Source organism: Lepus europaeus, chromosome 1, assembly GCF_033115175.1.
Source record: "Lepus europaeus isolate LE1 chromosome 1, mLepTim1.pri, whole genome shotgun sequence".
NCBI classification, from domain to species: Eukaryota; Metazoa; Chordata; class Mammalia; order Lagomorpha; family Leporidae; genus Lepus; species Lepus europaeus.
Window position 1 is genome coordinate 13,906,004 of NC_084827.1, and position 22,067 is coordinate 13,928,070.

Sequence of the window (22,067 nt, forward strand, 5' to 3'; positions counted from 1 at the left end):
GTTGCTTCTCTGGGCACTCAGGTCAAGGCCAGTGTGTCCTCTTGGGCCCTGAGAGCTGGCAGCGTTGGCTACAGGAGCCTCTCTGGGAGAGGCTGGGCGGAGGCCTCTGCTGCTGGCTGCCCCTGGCCATCTCGCTGGCTGCTCTTCCCAGTGTCACTGGGGTTGACCGGCCCCAGCCGGCTGCGCCCTCTGCTGGTGGGTGGCGAGAGGGTCTGAGCAAGCTGCCAAGTGGCTGGGCAGACAGGGGCTCAGGCTGGCACAACTCTGGCTGAGTGCACACCTCTGCCCCAGGCCTGCCCTCTCCCCCTGGCTGGGGCAGGGTGTTGAAGAGACCGATCCTCCCGTTAGGTGGGCAGTAGCAGGAGATCCACCCTTCTCCCTACTGCACGCTACAGCTGGAACAGGGGGCCTGGGAGGAGCCAGAGTGGCCTTGGTGGGTGTGGGCTTCGGGCTCCGTGGTCACTGAGCTCGGGAAGGCTGCCACCGCAAGCTTCTTGGAAGAGGCTTTTCGGAGCGTCTGGGCTCCAGCCCAGTTCTGGTCATGCGCAGCTGGAGTAAGGTAACTGCTGGTTGTCGGTCTGGGGAAGAGCACATAGAAATCTGCACTAAAGCTCTTCTGGGAGTTGACGGAGAAGACAGGAGGCAACGTGGACGCGGCCTGTGGGTGGTCTACGTGAGGCTTCGTGGTAAGCAGTCACCCAGCCGTTTCTGCACCGCTCTACCCCGGTAATGCCCTCCAATGATGAAAACCAAGGCTTCTTCCTCTATCATTTTCCCTACGTGTTGTACATGAACGGCACCCTTACTTATCTCACGGAGTGATTTCCTGGGGCGGTAAAAGTACGCCTGGGCCAGCTCTCTGCTGTGGCCAGGGAGGGCAGTGGAGGATGGCCCAAGTGCTTGGGCCCTGCACTCCATGGGAGACCAGGAGAAGCACCTGGCTCCTGCCTTTGGATCAGCGTGGTGCGCCGGCCGCAGCGCGCCAGCCGCGGCGGCCATTGGAGGGTGAACCAACGGCAAAAGGAAGACCTTTCTCTCTCTCTCTCTCTCTCTCTCTCTCTCTCTGTCCACTCTGCCTGTCAAAAAAAAAAAGAAAAAGTACGCCTGGGTTTCACAGCGAGAGAGGAGAGACAGCCATCCTCCATCTGCTGGTTCACTCCCCAAATAGCGACAACAGCCAGGATTGGGCCTGGCTGAAGCTGGGAGCCAGGAGCTTCCTCCTGGTCTGCCATGTGGGTGCGGAGGCCCAAGCACTTGGCCCATCTTCTACTGCTTCCCCAGGCCCTTAGCAGAGAGCTGGATGGGAAGCGGGGCGGCTGGGACTCGAACCAGCAGGTATGTGGGGTGCTGGCACTGCAAGCGGTGGCTTAACCTGCTAAACCACGGTGCCAGCTCCATCAGGGCAAATCTTAAACTTCTGTCTCCTTCAGAACACCTGCTGGACACCCACTCAAGGCCCCCAACAAGGCCCCTCCATGCATTCTCCTGAGGAAGGCAGCGCAGAAGAAAGCCGTCAAGCCGGGACGTGCCTCAGCCCGAGCCTGCGCACCTGTCCAGGTGTGGACCTTCCACTCTGGCCCGGGCTCTGCTGGGAGCCTCACAGGCGCCCTTCCACTCTCTCCACCCCCTCCCCGTGACCTGCCCTGTGGCATGGCCCCCAGCTGCTTCAGGAAGTACCTGTCCCTGGTGGGATGACCTAGTGGATCTAGGTGAAACGGGCATGACCATGTACAGTAAGTCTTGTGGCTTTCATCAGACAAAACAGGTGCTCCAGGCTGTTGACCCCAAGCCACGTAAATCACACGGCTCCAGTTCCTGCCCCCTGCCCTGTGTCTGCTTGCGGACAAGGCTGGTCATGGGGACGCCCAGGCTTCCTGCTCGCAGGCCTGGTCGGCCGTGGGGGTACAGCTGTGCTAATGACAAGTGTGTCCACGCCCCTCCACCCCAGCCCGGCAGACGTGAGCGTGTCTTGGCTCACAGCTTGTAGGATCCAGGGCTACTCCCTGACCTACACCTGCCTGGTGTGGAGAAGGAGCAGGTTCCTCCCTAGCTGTTCCCCGTGTCCCGTACAGGCAGACTTGACCCAGTGGAAGCCTGGCTGACCCCCTACCCGGGCTGGCTGGTTTATCTCATGAAGTCTTGATGTATTTCAGCTTCCCTAGGATCGCGTATTACTGTTCGGGAAGAGCAGAGACCGCGGTTTGGAGAAACCAAAGGCTCCATTCAGGTGGGAAGAGGGCGCCGTGGGCCGTGCCGTGCGAGGGGTCTCCAAGCTCTGGGCACCTCTGCCTGAGGACCGGCGGTACTGGTGCATCACCGATCTCGCTGCCTCTCGTTCTCCTTCAGGGGGCAGGTGGTATCGGATCTCGCCATCCCTTTCCCTCAAAATGTGGAAGGGGAGGCCTCTGTGCGAGCAGGGGCTCGAGTCCCCGCCGCCCACTTGCCCTCCAGCTCCCTGCTAATGCGCGGAGAAGGGCAAGTGCCATGGCCCGAGAGCCTGGGTCCCTGCCACCCACATGGGAGACCAATGTGGGGTTCTGGTTCCGGCCTGGTCCAGCTGCGACCGACCACTGCAGTGGTTTGGGGAGTCAACCGGTGGATGGGAAATGCCTTTCTCTCCGCACCCCCACGCCCCACCCCCACACTCAGGCTTTCCATCTGTAAGGGCGGGGGTGGGGGAGTCCACTGGAGTGCTCAGGACTTGAACGTTGGACACGCCGGCTCTAAGATAAGCAGACTGTCGCCTCCTGCCTGTGGCCCGCCAGGGAGTCCCCCGGGAGCTGTTGAAAACAGAGCCCCGGGCCTTCCCCTAGCTTCAGACTGGAGGACCTGGGAAGTGGTACTTCCTAAAGCCCAGGCGCTTGGGCGGGGGAGGCGGCGGGGCCCCGCCTCCCCGGCTTCCGCGGAGGCGGGGATCGCGCCGGAAGGAAAGAGCGAGGCCGGGCGGCAGGTGCAGGTGGGCTGGGCGCGGGACGCCGGAGTCCTGGCGGGGCGCAGATCCCCTCCCCCCCAACTGCCTGGAGTCTGCCCGCCACCGGGCCCGGAAGCCAAGCAGGGTCCTGGGACTGGGAGGGGCGGCGGGCAGGCGGCTGCAGCCCTGGGGCGTCGGCGCGCCCGTGGGTGCTGGTCCTTCCCGCGTCCGCTGGGCCCGCGAGGCTCACGTGGGCCGGGCAGTGGGCGAGTTCCCCTCGCGCACGTCAGCCCGCCTCTGGGGGCGCGCGTGGCGCGTGTGATGGTTGCGCGGCTCGCTTTGCAGGGTGGGGGGAGGGCGGCTGGCGGGGTGCACACTGGCCGTGCAGTGGACGGGCCTGGGGCTTTTCTGTGACCTTGGGTGCAGGCTGACGGCCCTGCGGTCCCTGGGCTGTGAGGCGGACTTGACGTCCAGCGCAGGCGTGGATACGTTTGCGTAGGCAGGGGCCCGGCTCGGTGCGCTCGCAGGGAGGGCTTGTCGTGGTCTGCACTCCCACAGAAATGTGGCACAGAGGCCTGTCCTCTGGCTGGCCAAGTCGGGGCCTGCGGAGCATTTTCGGCCACCCGGGGAGGAACCTCTTCCAGGCGCACCCCCCCCCCCCTTCAGTGAGGACTTTGCCGCGGTTTCTGGGTCGATTCCTGCGTGGAAGGTAGCGCCCCCCAGGATTGAGGGGCTGGAGTGGAATCTACAAGGCGAGGGGCAAGAGGCCAAGTTAGAGCCGAGGCTGGGGGCAGCCTGTGGCAGGAGCCAGGCAGAGTTAGGCTTCCTGACCTTGGCTGTTTGTGTTAAGCGTTGCAGATTGGTGCCTCCTCCCACGGGGCGCCAAATGTTAGGAAAAGAGGCAGTGTATGAAAATTCGGTCTGGCTGTATTTATCTGGAGAAAATCTGTAGAGGTGGGTGACCAGCTGCCCGCATGCACCTTGATGGAACACGTGGCCAGAGGCCCTGGCCCCCAGGGTAGGGCACTTACATTTTAAGGGGAGTGGGGGGGGGGGCAGCAGACTGGAATTCCCGGAACTAGTCTTTAAGTGCTCCAAGCAACCTTTCTGGTACCTGTGGGGGGTGGGGTATGCAGGCCATAGGGTGAGAGACCCAATTGAGATTCAAGGTCAGGGAAAATATTCCACTGTTTATCTCCTTGGGGCAATGAACGAGAATGGCTGAGGCGGCTTCTTTGTCTTTGTCGAATCAGTTGGGAGCTTGACCAAGCGGAAGCATCTTCAGGTTCAGGAAGGGGGTGGTGGCCATAGAAACCTTACTGTGAACTGAGATGGCCTCAGGGTTTCTTGTAATGTGGCACCAAGGGGGAAGTGAGGGGGAAGGGGGCAGGTGAGGGGCTGGCACCCGGGCGGCCAGTCCCCTTACGTTAGCGGTGGGGAGGATAGGGTCACTTCGAGGACCCTGCTGTTTCTCGTGGGAGGACACTGAGCCCTCCTTCGGATGGATCCATGCAGAAGCCTCAAGGCGTAGGGCCTCAGGCACCTGGGCGGGGCAGGGCAGGCTGCTCTGTCCCTGCACCTGTTGGCTGCCTTGGCCCTGCCTGGCTCCTGGGCATGGGCCCACTGGGGTCTAGGGCCTGCCCTGCACTGACCAGTAGTCGTGACTGATGACGAAGCGTGCTGTCCAGCTCAGTAGAGGTCACCAGACTTTGTCCTTCTCTCTAGACAGTCAAGACCAAGTTCCATTCAGGACGAGTAGCCCTGCCTTTGCTGGGATGCCAAGTGAGTGGGACATGCCGTCGGCAATGAGAAACGCCCGCCCTTAAGCTTGGGTCCTTGCTCGTCTTCGCCAGAAACCAGAGATGGAGGAGTTGGCATCTGGGACCAAGAAGAGGGTCCTTCCGTCCTGGATGACAGCCCAGGCGGCGGAGAAGAGAAGGGCGCCCGTACAGACCCCCAAGAGGAGGAGAATGGCCGCAGTGGCCGCAGCCAGGTCAGGACACAACTGGAAAAATTGGGGGGGGGGGGCGGCTCCCGGGAGACCTGCTGGGTCTCCCCACGTTGGCAAAGCAGGGAGGTGCTTGGGTGTTCCCGTCCGCCAGTCCAGTGGGCCCTTAAGCTGTGCTGAGACTGGAGGAGGGCGGCGCAGGGAGTAGTCTGGGTCTGTGCTGGGCTTTTCTCCGCTGTCGGCCTGCAGGGTTGGGCACACAGGTAGTGGGGTCATGGGCATTCGCTCTTGGATACCAGGTGGCCAAAATGCCAGTCTCTTGGTTTTCACCAAAATTGTGACATCCAGGGGGCAAGTTCAGGAGCCCAGGTTGCTGGTCCACTGAACAGTGCCTGCTCCAGCTGTGCCCAGGCTGTTAGGGATGGACAGATGAGCCACAGGGACTACGGGACCTGGTAGCTGATTGGTGGGGGTGGGGGTGGGGGTGGGGGGTGCTTAAGGCTGCCAGCATCCAAGGGAGGGGACATCCCTGCTTCCTGGCCAGGACTCAGGCTCTCCCCTTGCTAAGGTTTCCTAGGTGACCAGCACTGCCTTTCCCTAAAGGTACTTATGCACCTGTTGGGTCCTCCCCAGGGATGTGGTGGGGGTGGGAAGCTTCCACTGTGGCCTCCCTGAACGGCTGTGTCATTCACCAAGCTACCAGGGATGCCGGAGAGGTCAGCTGCTCTGGGCCCTGTTGCTTCTCTCTGGAGCCCCTGTGAGCCTTCGTGTCTGTTTCAGACCCACAGGGAGGACGGTGTACTGCATGAATGAGACAGAACTTGTGAATGTGGCTCTGGGGATCCTGATCGAGGTAAAGTCGGGCATAAACCACACTAGGCCCTTGGCCACTTCAGCGGGAGAGGCACCCTATTCTCCCAAGCACCCCAATCCTCAGTGCAGCACCCTAGAGGTGGGTGGTACTTTGGAGCTTACCAGGTATCTTTATGGTACATCATCTCATGGAATCCCCGCAGTAACCCAGGGGTCTGGTTATTTGATACTCTGAGCCCAAGGAGCTTGGGCTCAGTTCCAGAACCAATTAGCGTGTCCAGAGCTCCTTCCATTCTGTGACCTGGCCCTCCCTCCGGTCCCTGCCTGCTTCTTTCCCAAGTTGGTCCTGGTTTTACGAGCTACGACGAGGTGCTGGGGGTGGAGTGAGGAAAGGAGCAGGCGGCCTCATGCCTGGGTCCAGTGTCCCGGCCAAATCCGGATGTTAGGGAGAGGAGATGCACACGCCACACCCGTCCTCTCTCTACTCTGCAGGACCGCAAACAGGAAAAGGCCGGGGAGCTGCCGTCTCTGCCGGGCGCCGATAAGCCGGAGAGCTCCCCCTCCCCGTCTCCTCACACGAGCTCTGGGAGCAGCAGTGAGGAAGAAGAGGGAGAGGACGATGCCCCCGCGCCAGGCCTCCGCCCTCCCAACGCCGCTGGCGGCAGGAGACCTGGGGAGGAGGAGGAAAAGAAGGAGGAAGAGGAAGACGTGCTAAAATATGTCAGGGAGATATTTTTCAGCTGAGGTTCTCGGAACTGCCCGGGCCTCCTTGGTCCTGCCAGACCCGCCCCAGGCCAGAAGCCCTGTTTTAAGGGTTGTGGGGACTGGGGAGTCGAACCCCACTGTTCCCTGCACAGCAGCTCTCCCCGATCTGGAATTCCAATGGTTTTATTCAATTACCAGCTTTCCTGGGGAAATGAGGCCCGGGGAGGCCAACCTGAGGGTTTAAAAGAGCGGTGCTGCCACTCCATGCACAGGGACTTGTGGAACGGAGCCTGTGTCAGGTGGCTTCCAGCACGCGGTGAACAGCCCCAAGCTCTCCTGCAGCCGGTGGCCCATTGGCACACCATCCCGGCCGGTGCCCTCTGCCTGGGCAGCTGGGACGGGAGGGCAGACCCCGCCATGGAGGAGACGACGTCGCACCACAGTCCTCCTGCTACCTCTGTGTTCAGCGTGGCTTTGACCCAGACTGAACATGGCAGTGCCTTACAGGTGTCTCGATACACAGATGCTGCAAAACACAGAATTTCCCCGGAGCCGCCGTGTCTGTCGGGGGTGAAACCGTTCCGACCTGTTGGCCTCTTCTTACCAAGCGTTTGGAGTCTCCTGGATCCCACCCCGGGAGCGACTGGCCAGCCGCCTCCTGCTCCAGGCTTCAGCTCCAGGGGTCTTTGAGGGCAACCCGAGCCTTCAGGCACGCTGTGTGCGGCCGTGCAGAATCTCCTGCGGCAGTCATTCCCGGGTGACTCGGCACAGCCCTGGGAACTGGTGACACCGCAGGGAGCCGACGTCCTCATCCCACAGCCCGAGGGCCGCCACCGAGGTCTGTCCTTGCACATTCCCGTTCCTGGCCGTAACTTCTGCTGAGAGATCCGTCAGGAACCGTGTCCCTGGGCTAGGAATCCCTCAAAGTAGAGCTAAACCGCGGAATGAAAGCGGGGACCCGCGTGACAGTGAGACCGTGGTTTTGGGGGTCCACGGCAGCCACTGCGGTCCTAAAGGAGACATGGCCCTATGCTAAGAAGCTGCGGGAGTGCCCCCTGCTCTCCAGTGGGCTCCTTAGCTCCCGTGGGAGCTGGGCATTGGCTCTAAGGAGATGGCCCCGAGCGTCTCTGGGACCGAACCCTTGCACTGCGCTAGCAGCAGCTCTCCGGCTTGCTCCCGTCCTGAGCCCTCGGAGAGAACACAGCAGTGGCCATGAGCAAGAGCAGGAGGAAGGCCTGGGCCATGCCCAGAGCGAGAAAGGCCGGGCCCAGCAGAGAGAGCCTGAGCCACTTCCACACGAGGGAGAGGAAGAGGCCCAGGCCGCCGGCCAGCAGCACGGAGGCTGCGGCCAGGAAGCCCACCGCCAGCCGCCACTCCCCCTCGCTCCCGTTACACCAGGCCAGGAGCAGAGGCAGGGGGACGAAGAGGGTGAGGACCAGAGCCCCGTAGACACCGAGCCTGGCCAGAGCCAGGGCCAGCCGGGGCACCCCCAGGGCCTCCAGCTCGGGGAACTGGTGGCAGCGCAGGGCGTTAAGGTCCTCGTCCCACAGGCAGAAGTTGTAGAAGCCGAGTCTCAGGTGCGGCAGGTCCACGACGTTGCCGGCCCTGTAGAGGAGGGCATCAAACAGCAGGTAGATGACCCCAGCCACCAGCAGGAGGATGCTCAGGAACGCCACGCGCTTGCCCCAGCGGGGCCCGGGCCCGGCCATCGCGCCTGCCCTGCACAGCGGGACCTGCGGGGAAGGCACACCGGTGAGTCCCAGCCCCGCATGAACTCCTGCAGCATCGCCCCCTCCAGCCCCCGAGGTGAAGCTGCAGCCAAGCCCTGACAGCCCCCTGGGGAGCTGTGCTAACCCGTTGTTGGGCCAGGGCTGGCACGCTGCGAGAGCTCAGATGGGAGCCTGAGCAGCAGCGCCAGGACCCCCGGCCTTCAGAACTCATTGTTGCTAAAGACAAAACTAATGTGTTCATTCTGGAAAACTTTACATTTTAAAAGATTTTTTTTTATGTGAAAGATAGACTTAGATCTCCCCTCTGCTGGTTCAGTTCCCCAAATGGCTGCAACGGTTGGGGCTGGGTTAGGCTAAAGCCTTGAGCCATCACCTGCTACTCACAGGGTGTGCTGGAATCAGAAGTGGAGCCAGGACTTGAACCTGTGTACTCAGAGGATGTCCCCAGTGGCATTTGAACCACTGCACCCAATACGCACCCCAGAAAATAATTTTAGAAGAAAAATAAGGGGGCTGACATTGTGGCATACTGGGTTAGGCTAATGCCTGCCATGCCAGCATCCCATATGGGCCTGGTTCACAGCCTGGCTGCTCCACTTCCAATCCAGCTCCCTGCTAACAGCCTGGGAAACCAGGGGCCCCAGCCACTGTGGTGTGAACCAGTGGGTGGAAGACCCCTCTCAAGCTCTTTCACATAAATAAATTTTGAAACATATTTTTGTCCCACCACTGTTACTGTTTTTTACCAGTATTGTTTTGTATGTGCCAGTACAAATTTCTTTCTACTGAGTATTGTAAACGTTTTTCAAAGCTGTTAGATATTAAAAAGCACGAATGACAACCTATGCACGTCATAGAATTATGCACTGAACTGCGATCGGGTCCTTTATATTTTCTCTCTATTCTGACAGTGACATTGAGTGTCCGAGCGTCGGTTGCCGTCTGTCCCTCAGGCTAGGAGTGCAATTACTGTGCCAGGTGCCGTACATCACCACACAGACCTCTGGAAGACTTGTCGTCCTTCTGTTATATCAAAGTGTCTGCCTAAGTATACGCCTCATTTACAAATCATCTTTTCACTACTTTTAAACTCAAATTGACCTCAAACAGCAGTCTGCACACCATGCATTCTTTCTAGTGTGGACTAACACAGCCATTTACATCCAGAAGTGACGAGGAACACAGTGCTGCAAGCCTCAAGGTGTCCGGTCGGGATCCCACGGGGCAGCCTGTAAGCCTCAGCCTGCAGTGCCCAGTGGGGTCCTGCAGGCACGTGGTGGCCAGTGGTGGCCCTGGAGAGGAGCCCAGCACCTATAGCCCTGATCAACTTCTGCCTGGAGGGTCTGGCTGATTCTGCACACCATGCCTGTTCTGCAAGGTACCACGGGGACAGGGGACAGGCTAGGATGGTGGCTCTGTAAGGACCTGAGTGTACACTAGGAATAGATTGATCAGTGACTCCTTCGGCAGGGACCTGTGCATGCTGGCCAGTGATGAGCAGGTGCATGTTGGGATAGTAAGAACCTGAATCCAGGCTGCCACCACCCCACCATGGAGGCTGCTGCTGGGAGCTATCAGCAGCCATGGCTTGGCTTCCAGTGGAGCCCAGCAGGGACACCTAGCAGTGGGTGAGGGAGGGACCATCCTGGCAGGGTGTAGACCTCTGAAGAGGGCTAGAAGGTTCTTGGAATGACAGTGCCTGTTCCAGGAGGATTTACTGGGCATGCAAAAAGTGGCCACGTTACTAGACTGGTATGGTAAGGTTTTCACCTGTCCTGCCTACGGCCTGGAATATTAGAGTTTTGGATATTTAAAAAAAGTTTGTGAAAGCCTACACGTGTAGGCTTAGCTCCCCTAAGTGGGTCCAGGGACTTCAGGGCGTGGAGTGGGTTTGAGTGGGAGGTGGGCAGCTTCTGTCTCAATACTCCCTCCTTCTCCCACTGAAATTGTTACTACATTCAAGAAATTATTAAACGATATTTGGTCTTACAAAGACAGCTCAGTTTACAAATAGTGTGGCTGCTAGGGGGCGGAGACCGCCACAGCTCCTGCCAGGCCTCAGAGCCTTTGTTCCCCCATTTCCTCATTTTTTTTCTCCACTGACCTTTGGGAGGCTCTCAATAGAGTGAAACAAAACCCGGAGCCTAGAGGCTGGGACTGGGGATCGCAGACAGGGGCTGTCCCTGGCGGCCTTCTTCACTCCTTCTCACTTATTTAGACGCACACAGAGTTCAGTGCCTACTGCTTGAGGCGCTCCATCATCTAGGGTAACTTAGGACTTGAATTCTACAGGGAGACCAGCTCTCTTGTTTCCTTGTCTTGTAGTCCAGTCTCTGCTTAGGCCATGCCCCTCTTGGTCACTCGGCTCCTAAAGCCCTACCTTTTCTCCTCTGAGTCCTAGCACTGCCCAGGACCTTGCCTGGACACCTTCAGCCCGCCTTCTGCTTTAGCCATATACTGGAACACATGTTCCACTTGGGGCCGGCACTGTGGTAGAGTGGGTAAAGCTACCGCCTATGATGCCAGCATCCCACTGGGCCGCTGGTTCGAGTCCCAGCTGCTCCACTTCTGATCCATCTCCCTGCTAATGGCCTTAGAAAAGCAGTGGGAGGTGGTCCAAGTGTTTGGGCCCCTGCCACCCACCCACCCACATGGAGAACCAGATGAAGCTCTTGGCTTTGGTCCGACCCAGCCCTGGATGTTACAGCCATCTGGGGAGTGAACCAGCAGATGGAAGAATTTTTTTAAAGATTTGAGATTGAGCTCTTCCATCTACTGGTTCACTCCCCATATGGCTGCAATGCCTGGAGCTGGGCCAGTCTAAAGCCAGGAGCTGCTTCTGGGTCTGCCATGTGGGTAGAGGGGCCCAAGCACTTGGGTCATCTGCTGTTTTCCTAGGCACGTTCGCAGGGAGCTGGATTGGAAGTGCAGCAGCCGGGACTTGAACCGGCGCCCATATGGAATGCCGGGGCTTTAACCCACCATACAACAATGCTGGCCCCAAGATCTCTAACATACTTTTTTAAAATGTTCCACTAAAATGTCTTCTTGAGGAGCACACCTATTTTGCTCCCCATTTTATCTCCAGAATGATGCCTGGTACACTGTTGAGTGGGTTTTCTTTTCTTTTTTTTTTTTTTTTTTTTTTAACAATTTTGTTTTTATTTGAAGTCTTAATCTTTTGGTTCACTCCACAAATGGCTGCAAGGCCAAGGAGTGGCAAGGCTGAAGCCAGGAGCTTCTTCCGGGTCTCCCACCCAGCTGCAGGGGCCCAGGCGCTTGGACCGTCTTCTGCTTTCCCAGGACCTTTAGTAGGGAGTGAGATGGGAAGTGCAGCAGCCAGGACTTGAACCAGCGCTCACATGGGATGCCGGTGCCATAGGCAGCAGCTTTACCCACGGTGCTACAACTCTGGGCCCAAGTTGGAACTCTATTTTTCACGAGTGGAAGTAGTGTTGAGTTACTGCATTTCCACGTCTCGTATCGGTATCTTAACAGGACCGAGGGCTTCTTACGTAAGCACCGTGTCTGTCTCGTGCACACTCAGCCCAGGAGGGGGGTGGACCGCACGCTTCGTCCTCCAGCAGCTGTGTGTCGTGTGCGGAGAGGGCGGAGGCTGCACCTGGCTGCTTTCCTGCACGTCTCGGTCACGGCGTGGATACTTGATTGGAAAACTCGGCACTCCATTCTCTTCCGCTGCCCCTGTGTTCTGTTCTGGGCTAACAATTCTGGTAATCGCGTTCTCCCCGCAGTGAACAGTGACATTCCTTTAATGACAAGCCTGCGTTTCCTCCAGGGGGCAGAAGGGGAGCCTGGGGAGTCACGGGGCCATTCCTCGCCGCCCTGTTTCCTGTTTACAGCAAAGTGATCCATGCTCCTTGTAGGAAGCAAGACACAAGCGAAAGTCAAGACGACTGAAGATCCCCGACACCTTCAGGCCACAGCACGTTTGCTTTTGCGCCCCGTTCACGTAGCTGGGGTCACAAACACATCCGTTTCAGTCCCACTTTGTGGACCTCTCTGTAGTGAGGCGCTGGGAGCATGTCTAAGGCCTGCCTGTGGTTGTAGCATATAGCTCATCATTTTTCTAAGTTAACTTTATAACATCACCTTATATTATAAATAATGCTATGTTGGAATACATGTGTCCTCCCACCCCCTGGCTTAACATAAGGCTCCACTCATCCTAATGTTGCATTCCTGAGCGTCTTCGGCTTCAGTGGTGACCAATGACGAGTCAGTGTTTGCTTTCATAGTTGTAACACTGAACACTGTCAGGCCTTGTTGCCCATCTGTCTTGTCTAGGAGGTGCTAGCTGGTTTTGTGTTGCTTTTCTAAAGAATCATTTCAGTTTCAGTTTTTGTTGTTCTCTCCCAACACTTTATAAAGGTGGTAAGGGGCCAGTGCTGTAGCATAGCAGGTTAAACTGCCACCTGCAGGGCCGACATCCCATACGGTGCCGGTTCGAGACCCAGCTGCTCCTCTTCCAGTTCAGCTCTCTGCTATGGCCTGGGAAAGCAGTGGAAGATGGCCCAAGTCTTTGGGCCCCTGCACCCACGTGGGTGACCCGGAAGAAGCTCCTGGCTTCAGATCTGCATGGCTCCGGCCGTTGCAGCCAATTGGGGAGTGAATCGCCTCTCTCTCTGCCCCTCCTTCTCACTGTAACTCTGCCAAATGTTTACCACCTTTATTTTTTAAATTTATGACTGCAAAATTATGATTGACTTTCAAATAATCTGTCCCTAACTCTGCTTTTCAAATAAATAAAAAATCTTAAATAGTTGTAACAACATATAATCCTGCTGCAGCGTGTGGGTCCCTGGACCCAGAGACAACTTGGACTCCAGGCCAGGCTGTGGGCTTGGCCACTGTCAGTGGAGAACCGCAGCACAGCAGGGCCTTAGGAGTTTCTGCTTAAAGGAAAGCGAGTTTCCAGTAAGAAAAGTGTTCTCAGGATTGGTGTCCGAGGTGGCCTTCTTGTTTGTTAGTGTGAAGGTTGTAGAGATGTTTAAGCAAAGGATAATGGCATGGTGGCGAAAGACACGAACATTGGGATAGTAAATTCTAGATCATGTCCTTCTTGGGTATATATTAAGAGTCAAACTTTGGTGACGCTGGGAGGTTGGGACAGTTAGAGTCCTGGCAGATGGCTGCACAGACATTCCTGCAGGGGTGGGGGAGGGAGGAGAGAGGCCCAAGGAGAAACACATCCCATCCCGTCTCTTGCCACATGCTGCCCTGTGCCGCCCTGGTATTCTGCCAGCAAGAAGGCCATCGCCAGAGGCCTCCTCGACCTGCACCTTCTGCAACGATGGGCCAAAAGAAGCCCCTCTTTGTAACTCACTGCGGACCTGGGGTATAGACAGAAACGTGACTGATACACGGCTCGCATCACCTGCTGTTCCTTCTCCAACCGCCACCTCCCAGGCATCCTTTACACCTTGTTTCTTGGATGCCACAGTAGCTGTAGCTGAACATTCCATAACTCCATTGTGCACAATATTCATCACACACCTGTTTATAACTTGTAATTCAACGCGGTTTTCTTATCCTAAAATTGAGATTCCCATAAAATTCCCTTCCCCTCCACTTTGTCTTTTACAAAAGACAAACACGAATGAAGAAAATCTTCAGTTCATTCTTCCTCCTGGGTGTTACCCACTAACCAGACCTTATGTGCAGACGTATCAGCTGGGCCTACTTGAGGGTGCTGCTCTTCCCTGGGGCTCACTACCTCACGCCGCTCCTAATATTGCCCCACAGACTTCCAGAGCCATAGAGACCCAGACACCACGTTTCCTATCAGATACCAACTCATCCGTCACCAACGGGTGAGCCTTAACTGAAGCTACTCGGTGAAGAGGAATGGAGTGCCCACAGAGGAGTCCGGGACGCTGGGACTGGGCTCTGGGACACTGGAATTCTTCCACCAATGGAAGTTTCATCTTTTTTCAACAATTTATTTGAAAGGCAGCGCTCCAGAGAGAGGAAGAGAGAGAGAGAGATCTTCCAACCCCTGGTTCACTCCCCAAATGGCTGCAACAGCCAGGGCTGGGCCAGGAGCCCGGAACCTTCTTCCAGGTCTCCTACATGGGTCCAGTGGCCTTACCTGCTACACCACAATACGGGCCCCCATTTCCTATTCTCCACCTGGCAGGTGTTCCTATGTTCTGGAGCTGGCTGTCAAGAACAGTCACTGCACCAAAGGGGCCGCTTCCCTCGGGCATCAGCAACGCAGCTCCTCCGTGCATGCATTGCACACGGCACCTCCCGGACACCCCTTGTTCTCGCTCTCGTCTCCCTCAGCTCCTGCTGCGGTGGCGTCCTCTCTCCCAAAAGCCTCAGGCCAGCCCAGCACTTTGGCACTTGCCCTTCCCTCTCCCTGGACGGTATTTCTGTTAGCACAAGTCTTCCTCCCTCTCCTCCTCCAGGACTCTGCTCAAGCGATCCTTACTCCACGAGGGCTTGCCTGGCTAGTGCCTCCGTCCAGCACCCAACACTCCCTGCGCCTCCACAGCACTTCCCACATTCTAAATATTAAACTCCACGAGGATAAGGACTTCCGTCTGCTACTCATTGTTATGCATCCATGCCTACCTACCACCTATGTATCATTTATAGCTAACGATCTTTCACTCCTCTATCCCCAACACTCAAGGCTGGAGCTGGCACCTACAAGGCACTCAGCAGGTATCAGTGGAGTGACATGAATTAATGGATGAACGAATGAATGAATGTCATAGTGGCACACACAGCTTCTCTAAATTCTGCCCTCTGTTTATTTTCTTGATCTGCCTCTCCACCCTGGTTCTCCTTCAGGTCCTCTATTTTTTTATTCGCCCCAGTTCTAAATGCAAATATTGCACAAGGTTCTCCACTCTCCCTCAGACAGCTCATCCAAGCCTACGCTGGTGCTATGGCCCAGCTGATTAACCAGCAGCCCATAGCGCCAGCACCCCATACAGCTGCCAGTTGGAGTCCTGGTTGCTCTACCTCCGATTCAGCTTCCTGCTAATGGCCTGGGAAAAGCAGCAGAAGATGGCCCAAGTGTTTGTGGGAGACCCTGCTACCCACTGGGAGACCCAGAAGCAGCTCTTGGCTTTGGCCCGGCCTACCTCCAGCTGTTGTGGCCATTTAGGGAGTGTACCAGCAGAAGGAAGCTGTCTCTGTCTCTCCCTTTCTCTCTGTAACTCTTGTCTTTCAGATAAATAAATCTTTTTTTTTTTTTTTAAAAAGGGGGTGGGGGAGGAGGGGTGCACACATTGGGACCACTGGAGAAGACCAAGCAGCCGAGGGCAGACAGCAGCCCCTCTGCTGGCACTAGCAGCAAAGCTGACCATGGCCTTGGGGACCGCCCTGTAGGATGCCCGTGTTTCCCTGGGGCTGCTCTCAGAGCCTGCACCTTGTGCAAATCTGGCTCAACAGAAGCTGTTGCAGGTGAGTCATTAGGTTCTTGCCGGTTACAAATTCCCCTCCCTGTCTGTTCGTTAATGATTTAAGGAAGCCACAGGGGACCAGAGAGGGCAAGAGTGTGTTCTGAGAAGTCTCTCTGATCTGTGGAAGGGCTCTGAGAAAGCATCGACTCTGTTAAGGGTTATCAATAAGTGAAGACAGACCTCAACATCTCTGCACCAGGCCCTGTGCTGAGTACTTCAGCAGGCTGTTTGTTACTTATTAATGTCTCACAGTAACCCTATGGGGTAGACTGACTACTAAAACTATTTTTTTAGAGGGGAGAAAAAGTGAGAGGGTGAGGATGAGAGGAAGAGAAGGGGAAAGAGAAGGAGAAAAAGAGGAAAGAAACTCTTGTGTGCTGGTTCACCCGCCTCCCTCCCCGCCCAAGGCCCATGATGGCCACAGCTGGGCAAGACCCAAGCCGGCAGCTTCAAACTCAGTGTGAGTCCTCCCATGTGGTGGCAGGAATTAGCGGGGCTGGCGCCGTGGTGCAATAGGTTAATCCTCTGCCTGCAGTGCCGGCATCCCATATGGGCACTGGTTCTAATCCCGGCTGCTCCTCTTCTTATCCAGCTCTCTGCTATGGCCTTGGAAAGCAGTAGAAGATGGCCCAAGTCCTTGGCCCCTGCACCCATGTGGGAAACCTGGAGGAAGCTCCTGGCTTTGGATCGGCTCAGCTCCAGCTGTTGTGGCCATTTGGGGAGTGAACCAGCAGTTGGAAGACCTCTCTCTGTGTCTCAACCTCTCACTGTCTGTAACTCTACCTCTCAAATAAATAAAATCTTTTTTAAAAAAAAAACAAAAGAGTTGGAATTTGGAGCAGGAGATAGGCACTGAACCCAGCCACTCCTGCTTTGTTTGTGGACATCTTAATTCCATGCTGCACGGCTATTTTCACCTCCATTTTCTAGAGGTGAAGACAGGCCTAGTGAGGTCAGAAAGCTTCTAGGCTCACACAGGCAGCGAATGGTGGAACCCGTCAGGCGGCTTCGCCCCAACAAATGCCCATGGCGGCCCTGGCCCTCCGCATGCCTTCTTTCATCTGGTGGTCATCACCATGTGCGATGTCAGTGTGACACCTGTGTCCACTTGATGTGCTGGGTTCAGTGTGCAGAAACGGTTCTGAGCAGACTCTGGATCCCTGTCTCCTTGGTTTAAATACCAGCTCCTCCATAGCAGCCGTGTGACCCTCGCCACTTAGGTCTTCTGCCCAGTTTCACAGTCTAAGATGGGTGTGGCTATAGAACTTATAGATGCCACAGAAATCAAATGCAGTAACTGACACACAACACTAGGAACATTACTTTGTGAGTGTTACTTAATTACTTGTATTATACAGAGAAGATGCTAGCTCAGAGAAGTTAAGCCCAGGACCACACAACCTGGCAGTCTCTAGGGAGACAAACAGTGGTGGTGGGGGCCAGTGCTTGATGTAGCGGGTAAAACCACTGCCTGCAGGGCCGGCATCCCATATGGGCACCGGTTCAAGCCCTAGTTGCTCCTCTTCCAATCCAGCTCTCTGCTATGGCCTGGAATAGCAGTGGAGGATGGCCCAAGTGCTTGGGCCCCTGCACCCACCTGGGAGACCAAAGGAAGCTCCTGGCTTCGTATCAGCATAGCTCCGGTTGTTGCAGCCATCTGGGGAGTGAACCAGCAGATGGAAGACCTCTCTCTCTCTCTCTCTCTGCCTCTCCTCCTCTCTCTAACTCTGCCTTTAAAATAAATAAATAAATCTCAAAAGAAAAAAAACCAGTGGTGGTAGAGGTGCTGAGCAGAGCTGGCTCCAGGAAGCTGTCCTCACGTATGTATAGTAGTGACTCCAGGATACAGCTGTCATGAGACACAGGCAGCAAAGCCTGGTGGTGACAAGCTCCACCTCCTGGGTTCATGGCACTGTGTGTCACGAACTAGTCAGGTGACTATTATGTGGGCAATGAATATATTAATTGCCAACCAGGGTCTTATCTCCCACAGAGACAGAAATATTACAGGGGTTTTCAAGGTAGTGGAACAGGGAGGGAGGGAGGGAGCACACTGCTCTAGTCTAGAGGAAAATAGTTTTAAAAAAGCGGAGAGAGTGCAATCTCAGGGAAGAGTTAGGGAGTAACCGCAGAGGAAAGTCCATGCAAATTAGAGGGACACCGTGGACGTACTGGAGGGTGTGGACGTGCACAACTCAGGACCTCGGCAGCCGAGAGCCTCAGCACCAGCTCCGGAGTGAAGCAAGGCCAGGCTGCAGCAGCCCAAGCCACTGGCGATTAAGCTGTGTGAAGAGCCTGGACTGAGTTCGGTTTGGAGCCCTGTGTACCTGCCAACCTAGAGGAGGAAAAAAAGAGGGGCATGTTTCTCTCTCCCTGACCACCCTGCAGCAGCATCCTGTAACTCACCAAGAGAGGGTGGGCACCATTTTGGACATACATAACAGCTGTGCCAGCTTGTGTCCATGTGCCCAGCAACCAGCAGAGAGGAGATCCCGGAGTCTGGCTGGGAGAACTGACAGAGGGCTCAGAGCTTGTGACTGTGGGAGCCTCGTGTGCCAGGACTGTGAAAACATCAGCTGCGTGGGAGGTCACAGGGTGTGGCTGGGTCTTTGGGCAGTCACTGTGAGCAGCTCCACATGCTCAGGGCTCCTTGATTCCTTGGTGAGGTCATTGCTGTAGGATCCGTGTTCACACTGAGGACTGCATGGGTCCTTTGTGTGGTTCTTGTGGTAGCCTGAATGAAAACTGTACCCACCGGAGCTAGTGTCCAGGTATTGTTCTCTGAGGATTGGAGGTGAGCGTGAGAATATGCCAACAGAGTAGAACCAACCAAACTTTTGATTAAAAAAAAATTTACCATGCCTAACTTGGGTGTCACCTTGGATTCTCCCCTCACCCTGGAGCACTGAACAGAGCTACCTGACCACACCCCACACACGCCTGTGGGTATTCACTGGAAGAGCAGACCCTCCACTAAGCCACAGGAGAAGTTCAAATGTAAAAGCCATCACAAGGGGAACAAAAAAGAAGCAACAAGTATCTATACATTGTCTACTAATAAACACAGCACTTCAAGAAACAAGAATCAGGAAGACAACATGATGCTCCCATAAGAACACAACACCTCCATGCTAGAATGTGAAGATGAAGAGACTGAAGAAATGCCAGAAACGGAATTCAGAAAATTGATCACAGGATTACTTAGAAGTAATCAGAAGCAAATTCATGAACTAAAAAAATTTGAACATGACATGAACGAAAATTTTTCCTACTGAAGATTTTACAGAGAAATCAAAATGAAATATTAGAATGAAGAATTCAATAGAAAAAAATAAAATATATGGTAGAAGGCCTTAAGAACAGATTTGGTGAGGCAGAACAAAGAATATCCAAGTTAGAAAAGAATTCTCTGGAAATTTTACAGTCAGATCAAAAAAAGAAGAAATTAGAAAACTAAAAAAGTGTTGGAGATTTATGGGATACTATCAAACGACCCAACCTACAGGTCTTTCCTGAAGGCATGGAAAGAGAGAATGGATTAGAAGGCCTTTTCAGTGACATAATTACAGAAAACATCTCCAATCTGGACAAAGGAAGGGACATCCAAGTATGGGAAGCACAAAGAACTCCTAACAGACATGACTAGGAAAGAGCTTTACCATGACACACTGTAATCAAACTCTCCACAGTAAAACATGAGGAAAAGATTCTATAATGTGCACGAGAAAAATGGCAGATTACTTTCATAGGATCTCCAATTAGACTCACAGCTGACTTCTCATCAGAAACCTCACAGGGTCGGAGAGAATGGTGAGATATATTCTAAGTCTTAAGAGAAAAAAACTGTCAACCTGGAATACTGTACCCTGCAAAGCTCTCATTTATGAATGAAGGTGAAATAAAGACCTTCCATGACAAACAGAAATTGAAAGACTTTCTCACCACCTGTCCAGCCCTACAAAAGGGGCTTAAGGATGTGCCACACACAGAAACATAGTCATCACAATGAAAGAAGGTAAAGGCAGAAAATCTCCCAGTAGAAGTAAAGAAAATCCAAAGTAAACAATAGGAATATTTATAGAAAAGCAGCAGGTCCGAGTTGTGACCTATCAATAGTCACCGTGAATATAAATGGCATCACTCTCCAGTTAAAACGTACAGACTGACTGAATGGATTAAAAAACAAGGGCCACCTATTTGCTGCTTACAAGAAGCACACATCACCAACACAGACTGAAAGTGAAGGATGGAAGAGGATACTCCAGGCTAACAGAAACCACAAAAGAGCTGGTGTAGCCGTCCTAATATTAGACAAAATAGACTTTAACACAAAACTGTTAAGAGAGACAAATAAGAACTCTATGTAATGATTAAGGGATCAATCCAAAAGGAAGATGTGACTACTATAAATATATATGCACCAAATCTCAGGGCACCTGGCTATTTAAAAGAGATGTTAAGGGATCTAAAGGGAGATACAAACTCTTACACAATAGTAATGGGGAACTTCAATACCCTACTTTAAGCAATTGACAGATCAACCAGACAGAAAATGAGCAATGAAACAAGAGTTAATTGACACTAGGGTCCAAATGGACCTAACAGATATCTACAGAACTTTTTATCTTATAATGCAGAATACACATTCTTCTCACCAGTGCATGGAACTTTCTCTAGGATAGAACACAGGCTAGGCCATAATGCAAGTCTCAGCAAATTCAAAAAAATAAAAATCATGCCATGCCTCTTCTCAGACCACAATGGAATGAAGCTTGAAATCAACAGCTCAAGAATCTCAAACATGTTTAAACACATGGAGACTGAACAACGTGCTACTGAATCAGTGGGTCAACAAAAAAATCAAAAGAGCAATCAAAAAATTTCTGGAACGAATGAAGATAACCATACAACATATCAAAACTTATGGGATACAGCAAAGGCAGTGTAAAAGATGAAAGTTTATAGCAATTGGTGCCTACATCAATAAATTGGAAAGGCACTAAATAAATGAGCTATCCAGGCATTTCAAGGATCTAGAAAAAGAGCAGCAAACCAAACCCCAAGTTAGTAGTAGGAAAGAAATAATTAAAATTAGAGAAGAAATCAACAAAATTGAAACCAAAATACAATACAAAAGATCAGCAAAATGAAAAGCTTTTTATTGAAAACGTAAAACTGACACACCATTGGCCTAACTAACCAAAAAAAGGAGACAAGACCCAGATCAATAAAATTAAAGATGACAAAGGAAATTTAACAACAGACACCTCAGAAATAAAAAAATCATCTGAGGGGCTGGTGCTGTGGTACAGCAGGTTAAAGCTGCTGCCTGAAGTGCTGGCATCCTATATGAGCACCAGTTCAAGTCCCAGCTGCTCCACTTCTGAACCAGCTCTCTGTTATGGCTTGGGAAAGCAGTAGAAGATGGCCCAAGTCCTTGGGCCCCGGCACCCACTTGGGAGACTGGGAAGAAGCTCCTGGCTTCGGATTGGTACAACTCCAGCCTTTGTGGCCATCTGGGAAGTGAACCAGTGGATGGAAGACCTCTCTCTCTCTCTCTGCCTTTGCCTCTCTGTAACTCTGCCTTTCAAATAAATAAATAAATGTTAGAAAATGCATCTACAGGAATTTTGAAAAAATTTTAAAAATCAGAAGTTACTACTAAGAGCTATATGCCAACAAGTTGAGAGACCTACAAAAAATGGGTAGATTCATTGACACATATAACCTACCTAAATTGAGCCATGAAGACATAGAAACCTAAAGAGACCCATAACCACGATGGACATTTAATCAGTAATAAAGACTCTCCCAACAAAGAGAAGGCCAGGACTTGATGGCTTCACTGCTGAATTCTACCAGACATTTAAAGAACTAAATTGAGTTCTTCTCAAGCCATTCAAAACAATTTAAAGGGAGGGGATTCTCCCAAACTCCTATGAAGCCAGTATCACCTGAATTCCTAAACCTGAAAAAGGTACAACAGAGAAAGCGAACCACAGGACAATTTCCCTGATGAACATTGATGCAAAAATCCTCAACAAGATACTAGCTAATCAAATCCAACAATGCATTAGGAAGATCACTCAGACCAAGTGGGATTTATCCCTGATGTAAAGGGATGGTTCAACACTTGCAAAATCAATGTGATACATCGTGTTACCAAATTTAAGAACAAAAACCATGATAAAATACAAACACCCTTTCATGATAAAAACTTCAAGCAAACTGGGCACAGAAGGAACATTCCTCAATACAATCAAGGCAATTTATGACAAATCCACAGCTGGCATCCTATTGAATGGGGAAAAGTTGGAAGCATTTCTGTTGAGATCTGGAACCAGACAAGGATGCCCACTCTTCCCATTGCTATTCAATATCGTCCTGGAAGCTTTAGTCAGAGCCATTAGGCAAGAAAAAGAAATCAACAGGATACAAATTAGGAAGGAGGAAGTCAAACTATCCCTATTTGCAGAGGACATGATTCTATATAGAGGGGATCCAAAAGACTCTACTAAGAGGCT

General features: G+C 53.3%; 2 protein-coding genes across 6 annotated transcripts; one reads left to right on the top strand and one right to left on the bottom strand.

Moving 5' to 3' along the window:
- The first annotated feature begins 2,815 nt into the window (after positions 1 to 2,815).
- CYREN (cell cycle regulator of NHEJ) lies at positions 2,816 to 6,460 on the top strand. 5 transcript variants are annotated; one of them, XM_062195950.1, is made up of 4 exons: positions 2,816 to 2,956; positions 4,637 to 4,904; positions 5,640 to 5,712; positions 6,165 to 6,460. In XM_062195950.1, the coding sequence occupies exons 2-4, from the start codon at positions 4,774 to 4,776 to the stop codon at positions 6,414 to 6,416; spliced, it is 456 nt and encodes a 151-aa protein (XP_062051934.1). In that variant the 5' UTR covers positions 2,816 to 2,956; positions 4,637 to 4,773; the 3' UTR covers positions 6,417 to 6,460. The 5 variants fall into 5 exon arrangements, with proteins under 5 accessions (XP_062051934.1, XP_062052269.1, XP_062052181.1 ...); XM_062196285.1 differs by having other exon boundaries at positions 4,641 to 4,904; XM_062196197.1 differs by lacking the exon at positions 2,816 to 2,956 and adding an exon at positions 3,346 to 3,620.
- Positions 6,461 to 6,544: 84 nt separating this feature from the next.
- TMEM140 (transmembrane protein 140) lies at positions 6,545 to 8,086 on the bottom strand. The gene has a single exon (XM_062195824.1). It carries the CDS (start codon positions 8,084 to 8,086, stop codon positions 7,529 to 7,531), a length of 558 nt encoding a protein of 185 aa, XP_062051808.1. The 3' UTR covers positions 6,545 to 7,528.
- Positions 8,087 to 22,067: the final 13,981 nt, after the last annotated feature.